The 12664-nt window shown below is 36.8% G+C and overlaps 2 protein-coding genes across 3 annotated transcripts in view; one reads left to right on the top strand and one right to left on the bottom strand.

Annotated features, from left to right (window-relative positions):
• The window catches only part of LOC126469994 (uncharacterized), a 226227-nt gene extending 216750 nt beyond the window's left edge, over positions 1–9477 (bottom strand). For both annotated transcript variants that reach the window (XM_050097447.1, XM_050097448.1), the window contains exon 1: positions 9309–9477. In XM_050097447.1, coding sequence (XP_049953404.1) covers positions 9309–9392 — 84 coding nt within the window. In that variant the 5' untranslated portion in view covers positions 9393–9477. The remainder of the gene's footprint in view (positions 1–9308) is intronic.
• Positions 9478–10264: 787 nt separating this feature from the next.
• Positions 10265–12664, top strand: part of LOC126469993 (PTB domain-containing engulfment adapter protein 1-like) — a 155408-nt gene continuing 153008 nt past the window's right edge. Inside the window, exon 1 of the mRNA XM_050097445.1 lies at positions 10265–10406. The gene's annotated coding sequence lies outside the window, so the exon portion shown is untranslated. The remainder of the gene's footprint in view (positions 10407–12664) is intronic.

The raw sequence follows: 12664 nt of genomic DNA, 5'->3' as shown, positions 1-12664 counted from the left end.
TTTTAATAAAATTAACAGTTTAATTTCATCGTTTTTATGCAGACATCAGTAATCAATATGTATTCTCAGTGTGATAAACATTTGAACAGTAAAACACACAGTGGTAAACTTCATGAATTTCCATCTATATCCGACATATTTGCGTACTTTCTCTTTTGTCCGAACTGTACCCCTATGCATTAGCTTAACATTCTTAGTTTACTTTAATTCCTCTTAGTAAATTGTAAGGGATCATCATGGTTCCTTCCTCTAGATTTTTCCCTTCTGTTGCACACCTTTTTACATTTTCTCTTGCCCCATGATTGAACTTCTCAATATTTTTCCATTTCATTACAACCCTGCACAAATCTTAAGCATTCAAGCCACACCACACCAGAACATGGAGAAAATGACTTAATACCACTTCACATTTTTACACATAATCCATATTTACTCAACTATATGCCAGAGAGGTCAACTACATCATTTGAGTTTCAGTTACAAAATCTTACAATTGTTCCAAATATTTTTTTGACATCCTGTCAGCCTTTTCTGTCTCACACATTTCTGTTACAACTGGTTTACAACCATATTTCTCTTTCAGAACTTATGACAAACACTTTACCAGCTGACCGTCTTTTCCTACAATTTAGTACCTAGTGCAGTTTTGACACAGTGCTATTATCCCTATGTGCAATAACACGATTCTTTTGAGATTGAGAAACCACAGGATATAATATGGGCTTCAATACCAGCTGTCTACACAGCATTTGTTTCCACTGTAAATAGATCACGACTACTGCCATGTTTTTCTCCAAAAGTCGAACATAACTTCTGTTTTGCTTCTGCCTACAAACAGAATAAAATTCACACCGAACAGTCTGATATTAGCACAGCATAAGTGGGTTTACTCCAAATTTATTTCATTTGGATGGCATAAATTTTTAAAAGATACTGCCATTTGAAAATGGAGTTCACGTGGTGCAGATCTTTTTGGTTCTATGGAGATTAATTGAACCACACTACAAGATCATTAGCCCCTCGTTCATGAACGAAGTCTATAGAGAACAATGTTGCTAATCAGAAGTAAAAGTCCCCATTAACGTGTTGCCATACTATATGGAAAATACTACAACAGATGTGTTCAAAACAGATAAAATGCCAAGAACCAAAAGCAGTTTCAGGAAATGTATAAAGAGAGAGGCTCAAAATCAAGCAGCTGGGTAAGTCTGAGGCAAATTGGGGTCCCGTTACAGCTTATCTGTAGTGAAATAGTGAAACATACCTCCATGTCTTACTACCTGCCAACATGTGATGTGTGTAGAACAACAATGCAACAAACCATTCCCTCCTTGGGGTGGGTGGGGGGCGGGGGGTGAAGGAGGGGGGGGGTGAAGGGAAGGGAAGTCAATGCCAGTATTAAGCTAAGAACAAAACAAATACAAGAAAAAAGGCATGACGGCTTGTGACTGACATAATAATGGTTCAAATGGCTCTGAGCACTATGGGACTTAACATCTCAGGTCATCAGTCCCCTAGACTTAGAACTACTTAAACCTAACTAACCTAAGGACGTCATACACATCCACGCCCGAGGCAGGATTCGAACCTGCGACCATAGCAGCAGCGCGGTCCCGGACTGAAGCACATGGAACCGCTTGGCCACAGCGGCCGATCTGACCTAATAATCTGTCAGGCTTGAGGAATAAGTAATATTTCTTACAGGGAATCAAGGAAACTTGTTAAGTTGTAGAAGAGGTATTAATCATATTGAGGTAAAAGCTGCACCAAAATTTATATAAATGGGTCCAAATACATTACTTTTTTGTGATAGGAAAAGTAATCATTTCAGTCAACTAAAGAAAGAGGCCATTTTATATCATTAGACAAATATGAAATAGGTAGACCATCTGCATTTTGAGACCCACAATCTGAATAACTTAAGTGTGTCATGGTGCTTCACTAGTCACACGTGATGACCTCCCTGCACACTGACACTAACTATTACCCAGTCATTTTCTTTCATTTAATGTACTGTTTGTTGTAAATTCTGTCATACATACTATGACAATTCCCAAACAGATCAGTCACCTGCCACTGCACACTAATAGCATAAAGATCTTAAAGGAATGATTTGAAGGAGGACAAGATGGTAATATTAACAAAGCAAGACACCAGCCCTGGTGTCAAATTTCAAAATTCTTTGAAACCTATCAGTCTTTCAAAGTATGCTAGAGAATTATAACACAATCTAGTGTGGTTCTAACTGTGCCAGCCACACACAGGCAGCCTTGTTGCATCAAACTCTGGCTATGACTTCCTGAAGAGCTGTAAAAAGGCCTCATTCAAAATAATACTACTAAATTTTTTATTACAGTAATTTTGAAATAGTTGTTTTCCTTACAAAATTACACTCCTGACCTTTTTTGTCCAGCACTTAACTGAGTAAGATTCTCCTACATAACCACTAAAAGCAGAGTTGGACTAGGAATCCTCAAATTGACACAGGGCTTTGGTTTAAAATGGATAGTTCTGTAGATTTGTAGTATAGTGTGAAGAAGAAAGGGGGAAAATGTGAGTTGCTGAGGAGATGGTCCACAGTGGTTATGCAGAAAATGATCACATTCGGTTATATAAAAGTAGGCCACAGAGTAATTACAAATTACTAAACCATTTTATAAAAATTTATTTTCAACAACATTTAACAAATACATGATCTTACTGAGAACTCTAGTATTGAAACCTCAAGTTAAGTATGCTACCTAGCAGGCAATTTGAATGCTGCTAATAGGTTTATTGTAGAGAGATAATATTAGTTGCAGGCATTTCCTTTCTACCTCAAAAATGCACAAATCCATGGCAGTGGCAGCTGGTATTGGTACCAGATCAGTGCTCAATGTGCTTTAGAAATCATTCTAATTAAAATGTTAATCCTTAGGAAAATCTGGCATAAAATACTGGTGGAGCTTGCATAAAAATATCCTTATAATCTCCCTTGCATATTGGACACCTTTATGTTGGGATCTTCCATACCCCACAAATAGTCATTCATTACATACACTACACATGAAATGAACAGGTAAGGGCATGTAATGATAATGGCACAAACTACCCTCCACCATAACATAGCTTGCAAGGCATAGATTGGATTAATGGGAGCAAATTGTTCAGACACTGGTCCCTCTACTCTGCACGTCTCATGCCAACAGTATTTCTCTGTAACATAGAACAAACATGGTACAGAGTACAATAAAGTGTGTGCAGCATTCAACAATAATGGTGGTTAAAACAAGATTTCCTCACATATGTTCACATAACTCTGCTACAACAACAAATGTGCAGCAATGACATAGAAATTTAATAATCTTAGGAAACTGGCAACACTAATTTGTTGAAAACAGCACCTTTATTTGTTTTAACTTTGTCAAACAAAAGTGACAAAGTCACAAGCCCACTATTCCCTTTTTCCATTCGCCCCCTCCCACATAAAGAACATTCCCCTCTCTTGAGTACAGTATTACGAACTTCATGGGCAATAGTGTAGGGAAATTCTGTATGTTTTCTGTTGTCTCAGTTTTGTGATGAAAGCATCCTTTATGTGCAAATGGAGCTGCTCCAGAGCAATGTAACAAATAATGGCATAGAACGGAAGCTACATAACAGTATCTAAGTTTTAGCATTAAAATCAAACTACAAAGATTATTCTCATGATCAAGATACCTGTGCCCAGCTTTTGCAGATTCATAAATGTGAGAATGAGAGCTATTCACATATCTTCATTCCTGAAAGTTAACTTCTTCACATCAGTAGTGAATTATCTATTGCAAAAGTGTAGAAGGTGACATCTAACAAGGGTTATTTCACTAGAACCAAAGCATCTTCCATGCCTGAGACTTTGTTGTCAACAGAATGTTAAACCCTAACACTTAAAAGAGTAAGACAGGTCATTAGCTGTGTCACTGTACTAGCAATGAAAGCAATCTAGTATCATAATTGGGTAACTCTTGGCTCTAAATTAGTGAACCGAATGTGATACTGTTCTATAAGAGATGAAAATCAAACCAAATTGAGACTTTCTTGACAAACTGAATGGCTTGAATGCTGCTTATACATTTCCGGCAAACTAGGGTTTCACTTCATGGAAACTTTTTAAAAAAAAATGTTCTCAGGAGATAGTCTTTTCTTCCAATTTACCCAAGCTGAAATAATTTTCTCGCCAGGAACCAAGAGCTTTTCATTGCACCAATAAAACAGCTGTAAATAAGCAGAATGAATAACGTGAGAAATCAAATTGTAAAATGAAATAAAAAAGCTAATAAATAAATAAATAACAAACTACCAACTTTTACAAAACATTTTTATTAACTGTTACAGACCATTGGGAAAAAACAAAGTATCTATACTTAAGTAACAGCTTCTTCCCTTTCCCTTAATATCAAAATACATCAACCTAATAGATTTAGGACATAATTAGTACCATATTTAACTAAGAATGGTTCCCGACTTTCAGTCCTTGTACAGGGCTTGACCTACTACCCTCCGATATATATTCTGCTGGAAGTACAGGGGGGGGGGGGCAGCAGGGAGGGGGAGGGGGTGGAGGAGGAGGAGAGGAAAAGACAATGTCCTTATGAGATTAAGCCTGATCATCTCAACTATATATGTCTCAACCAAGGCAATCTTCACATTCCTCTGTCATGGAAGTGTTATTTGTTTGTTGCAACAAAATTCCATTTACAATTGAAACTAACCACTTTCAGTCCAATCTGGACTGCCACAGATTTTTCTTTCATTACAGTTGGCCAATACACAACTCTACTACAGATCTTTCACCTGCAAAAGCTTTTTCAAAGAAGTTACCAATCACACTGCAGCCATAGCATCCGCAATTGTTCTGTCATGATTTTCAATGAGTGCTCCTAAAATGCTTGTTATGCAACATTTCTCATTTTACTTCTTATTTTCTGCAGACAAAACCTAAAAATTTCAGTTACTTGCACTGACTGGTACTGTTAAATTAGTAGTTTACAGTGTAAAATTGCAGATGGTATATTTTTTAAAAATTTATTTACAATTTTTTATGTCACTGAGGCAGTTGATAAGAAATTAAGCCTGTATAAGTATATCCAGAGTGTCTACTTAAACAAGGAAAAAAACCTGAGAATCCCAGTTGCAATGAAAATGTTGGCAAGAACCTCCTGATAAATTAATGGAGAGTGAATAGGGTGGAGGGAGAGGCATACTACAATAACGACTTCTTTTCTCTCAGCTGAGCTATATACCAACCGTAAGCAGTAGTTTAACAACAGCATTTGAACTTTGATAGTTTACATCAAATAATATTCAATATCTATTTCCAATCATCAGATGGAGTACTTCACAGTTGCTACTTGCAACTTTACCAACATTTTTGTTGCTTTCCATATATCAAAATTTAATCTGCCACACAATCAACTTTTCTTGTATTTCAACTTCTGTATCTTTTGATAGTAGGTCTAGTACTAAACATTTGGTCATGGATATCTCTATGAAAAATAGACCATTACTCACTCAAATAGGTATGCTGAACAGCAGACAGATACCTAAAAAGTGCCACACAAACTTCTGAGCTTCTTGTTCTGTAGTGGTCTGCTAGTAATCCTGCCTATTTACATGTCTGTCTGCTGGTCAACACTTCTATTTGGTACATACTAAGTGCTCTGTCCTTTTACAGCCATTTACATTTTATTCTTGATTTTCCACAATTTACAGAATCACTCAAATTCACCCCTGCTATCTAATTCATTAGCAAAATCGAACAGTTTTTACTGAACACTTATCCTCCTGTTTATTCATGTGAGCTGCATATGATTAATTTCTCTGGCTGTTTCCACAGTCAAGGACTAGCTTATGTGCGTAACAGTCCCAGGCGACTGTTATATGACCTCTAATTTTTGGTTGAACTACTACTTTCCAAGGCAGCCACTATAGTAACATAAGAATAATATCAGTGAGCAGCCACGTGTAGAGAGAGACAGCAGCTTGCAAGACACTTAAGGTGCTATGCTGTTAAATCTAGGTACGTCACTCGTCACCTGAAGATGAGTGTTTACCTTTCTCACCCTATATGTAGATTTAAATTCATGTTATTCTTCAAGTTCAGGTTCAGTTTGTCTGTATTTCAAATGCTAATGGGTGGAACTTGCTCAGCCACTACCCTTCCACTCACCTTTCCTAAGTGGTGAATGCTCACTCCCTCACCCACCCACCACAGATTAATCTTAAGTCACTCTTTTTGACAATATTTTTTAAAGTGTCCTTAATTCTGTCTTTAGTTCAGTTTTTTTTTTTTTTTTGTTTTGTTTTTGTGGGTGTCTATTGTTTCTGGTATGCATCCAGCTTTCACTCTAGTTCTTTTACATTGAAGTCTACTATCTTATCTGGGAGATTTACATAATCATGTGAAAATTTTAATCTTTATGTTTTTAGAAGTATGAAACTGCAGGACAATGTACCAGTCTACCACAGGAAACCACTCACTGTGTATAGTACTCCATTGGAAATTGTTTGCCTAAGTAGTCAACTCAATATTCTGATAGACAATACTTTGGAAAAGATGAAATCTTTTGATTTGGAGCTTTGACACAAAGGTCTTATTATAAATACAAATGACATTACAAAATACATATTTACTGAAATTAATACAAAATTACTAACCAGAAACAATTATCAATCACGTAAGGAATTGTGATTTTGTCTCTAATCATTTCTCGTATTTGCAGTTTTCTATCCAGAAAGGTTTTATGTTTATTACATTACATTCAACTATCATTTTATTGTGGTACCAGTGTCCTAAGTAATATTTTCAAAAAGATGTTCAGTTACAAATATGGCCCCTTTCCTCAGAAGTTGAGGCACAAGTTAAGAGCTCAATTCCTTATGAAATAACAGTTCATTGTAACGAGCAGCTTCCTACACTTTCACACCTTTGACTTCTTCGTAAGGCTCTTGCAGTTAAGAGGAACATTCAACACTAGTCATCAGCTTTAGCCAGTGATGTAATGTTAATGGCTGCGGTCACATCACTTTTTCATGCATATATTTACAGTTTTTTTGTTAGTTGGGAAAGTCAACAAATATGAACGTGAGAGATCATCTGCAATTTTGACCTAGGTATATGTTAAGTTGGAATGTGACAGTTTAGATGCAAGGGTAAGTGACACCAATGAATGTGATACAGACTGATCTGTAGCTTAGCCCATTTGAAAAGATCTCACAGAACATCATGTTTCAGTTGCCACATTGTTTACAGCATTTCCTATGTCATCAGTGAAAGCTGACAACTCTTACAGAACATTCTCCTATACCTGGCTCCGGGAATGCAATTCATGTGATGCACTGTGAAGATCTGCTGCTCCATAAGGTGAAGCAAAAACTTATGTGAAGACCAGGAATATTGTGGTTTCAGCGGCCATATTTAACAGAAAAGTACTTCAAATTAGATTTTACCATTTTTTTTTCCTTTCTCCCTTATTTTGGTTTACATTCTATTAATGACAGAGGAATGAGAGTTTATGTATATTGCACCCAAATATTCACTCTCAGTGGTAACTGCACAGGATGCAGATGGCCAAGGCACTCTCCAATGTATAATATAAAAGGTACCTCTTTTATATAATTTAAGACAGAATGAGAAAACTATGCAATGAAGACTTCCAGAGCTGGTGTTCACTTCAGTTAAAAGTTCTATAGTTGTTGTATAAAACATTACACTGATATTTTATTTCCACAAGCAGCAGACACTGAGAGATAGAATATGCATGTGGATTTATATATAATTATGTCTCCCACACATGGGGATGAAATGTCAGTGGTTAGTTTTAAGTGTCAATTTTGGTCTTTCCACCTTAAAGTTTTGTCCAGCACACATTATAAGTTTGAATAACAAACATTCCAACCTTTCTCATGATAATAATGCTCAAAATTTTAATGTGACCCATATATATTTATGAACACAATGGTACAAAGTCATTTTTGTATTCCATGTGAAATATAACCATTAACAGCATTCTTGAAGTCCATTTATGATCGGCTTATGACAAGTTTACTTCCAGATCAAATAATGTTTAAAATAAATGTGACATTATGTCATCATCAAGGTACTTTAGGAAAACTAATCACCTAAAATCTGCTAAGTTAATTTGTTAATAGATTTTACATATATTAACTTTTTGCTGCAACATGCAATAGCCCACGGTGATGGAAAAGCTAATAAAGTTTCTGAGTATATTAACTACGCATACAAACATTTTTGTGAATGACCACCACATAACCACTAAAAAAGTTAGTTTTGTGTACTGATATAGCACACAACAGTTTACAGTCTCAGTAGTACAGCCAGCCAAACAACCATTTAACAAATCCATCAATATATCTGCCCAAAACTCTGGTTTTGGCAGATAACACACTAAAATGGTTGGAAACCACAATGTATTTATGGGCCTAACCTTTACAACACAGTGCATAGCATGATAGAAACAGTGTAGTACCAGTGCAACCTAGAAGAAATTGTGAAGTATCTTCACAGCCTGGACAAATTAGAATGAAATTCCTTGTCATTAGGTTGCACAATTCTGAAACAGTACAAAACTGATGCTTCAACACTGTGTGTTAAAGACTGTAGTTGGCGGCAGAAGTCTAAAATCTAATAGCTTACAGCCTAGATAGTTGAACACACGAAATAACATCTTTAACAAATAAGTCAGGGAACAATTTGTACAGGGCAGGACATACCACCAAGTGAAAGATGAAGACTATCGCCTGCATCTCGCGGAAAAACACGTATCACAAAAGAATAAATTCAAACTTTAAAAGTATGAAAGTACTTAAAATTATGTTTTCGTGAACACTTCACTCACAATAACATTATTTACTTGGGATTATCATTGATTGGCCCCTCAAAACAGATCTATTTCATGGAGTTAATCTATCTATGCTGTAACAGATACAACAGTAACAACAACAGCTGTTCATTGCGCTCGTTATAAATGTTGAATATTTCCATAATATTTCCTTACTACTTTATTTGCGAGTAAAAACAAGTTGTTTTCACAGATTTCTTATGCTGCAATGGTGTTCTCCGATCAAATTACTCTATTAAAACGCCAAACAGTTTTCTATAACTATATACCGGTGTTATGAAGAAAGATGCAACAGATAAACGAAGGAAGTGTTCGGAAGTACTACCCGAGTCTGTATTATTTATCATTTTCATCCGTGTGCGTCCTAGATTCAAGATTATGCCAAATGTCAAAAGCATATTGCGGCATAATATCGTCAAGCTACTGCACCTGTACACGGGGATCCACTTCATCTGCACATTTATCTCCTTCTTTGTTGTTGGAAGAACTGTCACTTTGGCCTTTGCATGCCATGTTGATATGTTTACTAAAAGCCTACATCTATCTTTTTCGTTTACGCATCGTCTGCAGTGACTGCACCAACATATTGTCCAATAAAACCACGGCTCTGCGATATACACTACACTGGTGTACTGTACCCAAAGATGTTATATTCTACTGCTTTCTGCTTGTATGGCACATAAATTTGTTGTGGTTTCTTAAAATGCAGTAAAACTAAGCTCCGAAAGTGAAGAATGAATCGTTTATTGGTCTGGGTAAATAATAAAAGACATAAACAAACGTTTTTCCATCAACTGGAATAATTTCGTACTGTCAAGCAGACAATTCTAATTTTTTTACAATTCTTATACTTAGATAACTGTCTGAGCCACTCGCAGCAACTGCTTGTACAGATTGCTGCCGTTACTATATAGTTCTTGTGTATTACGGCATTATTACGATCGAAATGCGATTAAAAAAACAAATCAAAGGAAAGAAAAACAGTCTTGTCAGCATTGCTTTCCAAACTAAAAAGATTGTATTCAGATATTTACGCCGTTTGGCCTAGAACGACACAGGCTCTCTTTCCAACTCTGTAGAAAGATATTACTCTGATTACTATTGAAAATATGGTATTGTGGTGTATATTCCCAGACACTTGAATGTTCGTAATGGTGTAATGGTCAGACGTAATAAAATCCGCGTATTAATCGTGAAGACGCAGGCAATCTGTTGTGGATGTTATGCCTAGTGCACGAACTACATTCTAATTTCTGAAACGTTGCGCTTTTTGCATATTGTATTTGTTGTGTCTCAACTCCGCACCAGCATTTCCTGCGCTGAATCCTTCGACGGCTGAATCACAAACAAAGTCTGTGCCGCGCTGACAGTTAGGATTCTAAAAGTAACCGTCAGATGGCAGCACTAAGGAAAAGTGACTTAAAAGTCTTCTGCGAGGCTTCTAGCGGTTGGTCTGCTGTGTGCTGTCAGTCAGAGGAAGAGTTGACAGGTGGTTGCTGGGAACTTGGAAACAGTTCAGAGTTTGTGGTACGTTTTCCTGGTATTTTTTAGATGTGTATTATGTATAGTTATGAGAGTTTCATGCATGACAGTTTGTTACATCAACTTTTATTGAAATAGCTGATGGGGCTTAAGCAATAAGTGCGGTGACCGCGTTTTTATTTTCAAGGTATGCAGAATGGGCGAGTACCTCGCTTTGTTTCTGAGTTGCTAGCCAAATGCCTCAACAGTGTGTGTCCTAGATTCTAAAACGGCCAAGGTAGCTACGTAACTGTGACACCTATAGTCTTGGGAAGTGAAACATAACAACTTTAAATCACTTTTGTTATGCGTACCGTCCTATGCTCAAGCCTCACTCTACAGACTGGGTAGTAAAGTGTGTGTGTGTGTGTGTGTGTGTGTGTGTGTGTGTGTGTCTCTCTCTTTCTTTTGAAAAGATACTTCCGATGTAAACTTCTTAATTGATGTTACTATGAGTACAGTTTTCGAAGCCTGTTGTTAAATTTGTATCTTAGGAAGTAACTACTCAAAATGATAAAATTGTTTTCAGATGGGAAACTTATTTTTTTATACTATATTAATACATGGATATCGGTCTCTGTTTAAATATGCCTCACGTACTTTCTACAACTATTTTTACATGTTTCATGTAAGTGTAGACATGGTTTTTCTTGCCAATTGCGTAGGTAATGACAGGTACTGTGTTATAAAACAGGTGTTATTTCTTGAGTGGAGGGGGAAAGAGATGGTTATGCGAAAGATAAAAATAAACTGTGCTAGAACTACATATACTAAAGAAACGACGCGTAAACATTCATGTGAGAATTTCTTGAAGGTCTTAACAATCCGATGAGTGTCATCAAGAGGGTGAACCTAATTATTCAGAAAATGTTCATTTTGATTTCCTCTAAAGTTATACTCGGATAATTGGCATATTTGGGAACAATGTGTAATCTTCTGTGTAACTCTTTACTGCCTAGAGCAACAAAATATTCACTAGTCTTTCTTCTAAGCATTAGTTTAATTATGACGTCCACTATCAATTTGGCATATGCTCGGTAATGTACATTTAAAACTAGTAAGGTGAAGTAAACGTTGCCCTACAAAACTACCTTTTTGTGTGAAAATAGCCGTATGAAGTCAAAATTGTAGAGAACAATCCTACAGGGATAAGCAGGTTTTCGCCAGGGAAGTAGATTTGGTGATTGAAGTGGCGACTGTAGAAATTGATAGCCAAAAATTATATTACAGCAAGGTAGTTAGTAGCTGTAGGGGGCAGTACGTACAAACTAGACTTGCATAGGGCGTAGAAGGCTAGAGCAAACCAGTCCTCGGAGCGACGAAGACAACGACGACGAGGAGACACTGTTTGGCACTGAAGAAGTGTTGGTCTTGTTAAATATAGACCAATTTGTAAACATATCGGCTAATGGGAGGTGGTTAAGAGCTAACTACTAAATCATTCCGTATTTGACTAACTAAATGAAACCTGACAAACCTCTAGAAAAATGTTTCTATGGCTTCAAAGCTGTGGCTATGAGTGTTAGTACAAAAACCTCAGTTAAACCTCGTTAAAAGAGTGACTCGGTCGAGCCAACGAACGACGCGCCCATTCAACACAATCATAGACAAGGCTTACAGTTCAGTTACTGTTGTCAAATTGTTAACTTAAATGTGGAGTAAAAGCTGTAATACTCGCCATTTCAGTGAAAAGTATATAGATTTACTAAATACGATTCCTCTTCTAAAGAGATCTCACAGCGAGGCATAACATTTACATCATGCTGTTGCTCTGGAGGGAAATAAGCAAATATTCGAGGGATTAGTTTTGTGAAAATCTTCCGAAGGTAGTTCTATATACTCTTCGGACTTCAAAACATACAGAAATTATCCCTCGAACTCTCGGGAAGACAACTTCGGTTTTTTGGTTTTTTAGCGTAGTGCAGTGACACCGGGAAGCGTTTTACTCGGTGAAATCATTGTTAAATTCATATTAAAACTAGTATTGTCAATAAGCACAACTGGTTACGTTGAGAACACTTGTTCAATCTAATTACGTTGTCAGGGGATCCACCCGGCTTCAGTCCGCTGATGGGCAATGCTGCAAGGAATGCCATTCTCTAGCGCAGTTGGCAAACATCGAGAATTTACATGACTGTGTTGCCAGTTTAGCATTCATAAAACGTTGTGAAGTTTATTATTCCCTTAAAACTTGAATGTTGTTTGAAATTGAAGTGACGTTAAGCTTCACCGCATTTGCTTTACTTTCTCGCAAGCCTCCCGAA

This window comes from Schistocerca serialis, chromosome 3 (assembly GCF_023864345.2).
Source record: "Schistocerca serialis cubense isolate TAMUIC-IGC-003099 chromosome 3, iqSchSeri2.2, whole genome shotgun sequence".
Classification (NCBI taxonomy): domain Eukaryota; kingdom Metazoa; phylum Arthropoda; class Insecta; order Orthoptera; family Acrididae; genus Schistocerca; species Schistocerca serialis.
Note: the sequence above shows the minus strand (reverse complement) of the source record. Positions and strands in the feature narration are given on the sequence as shown.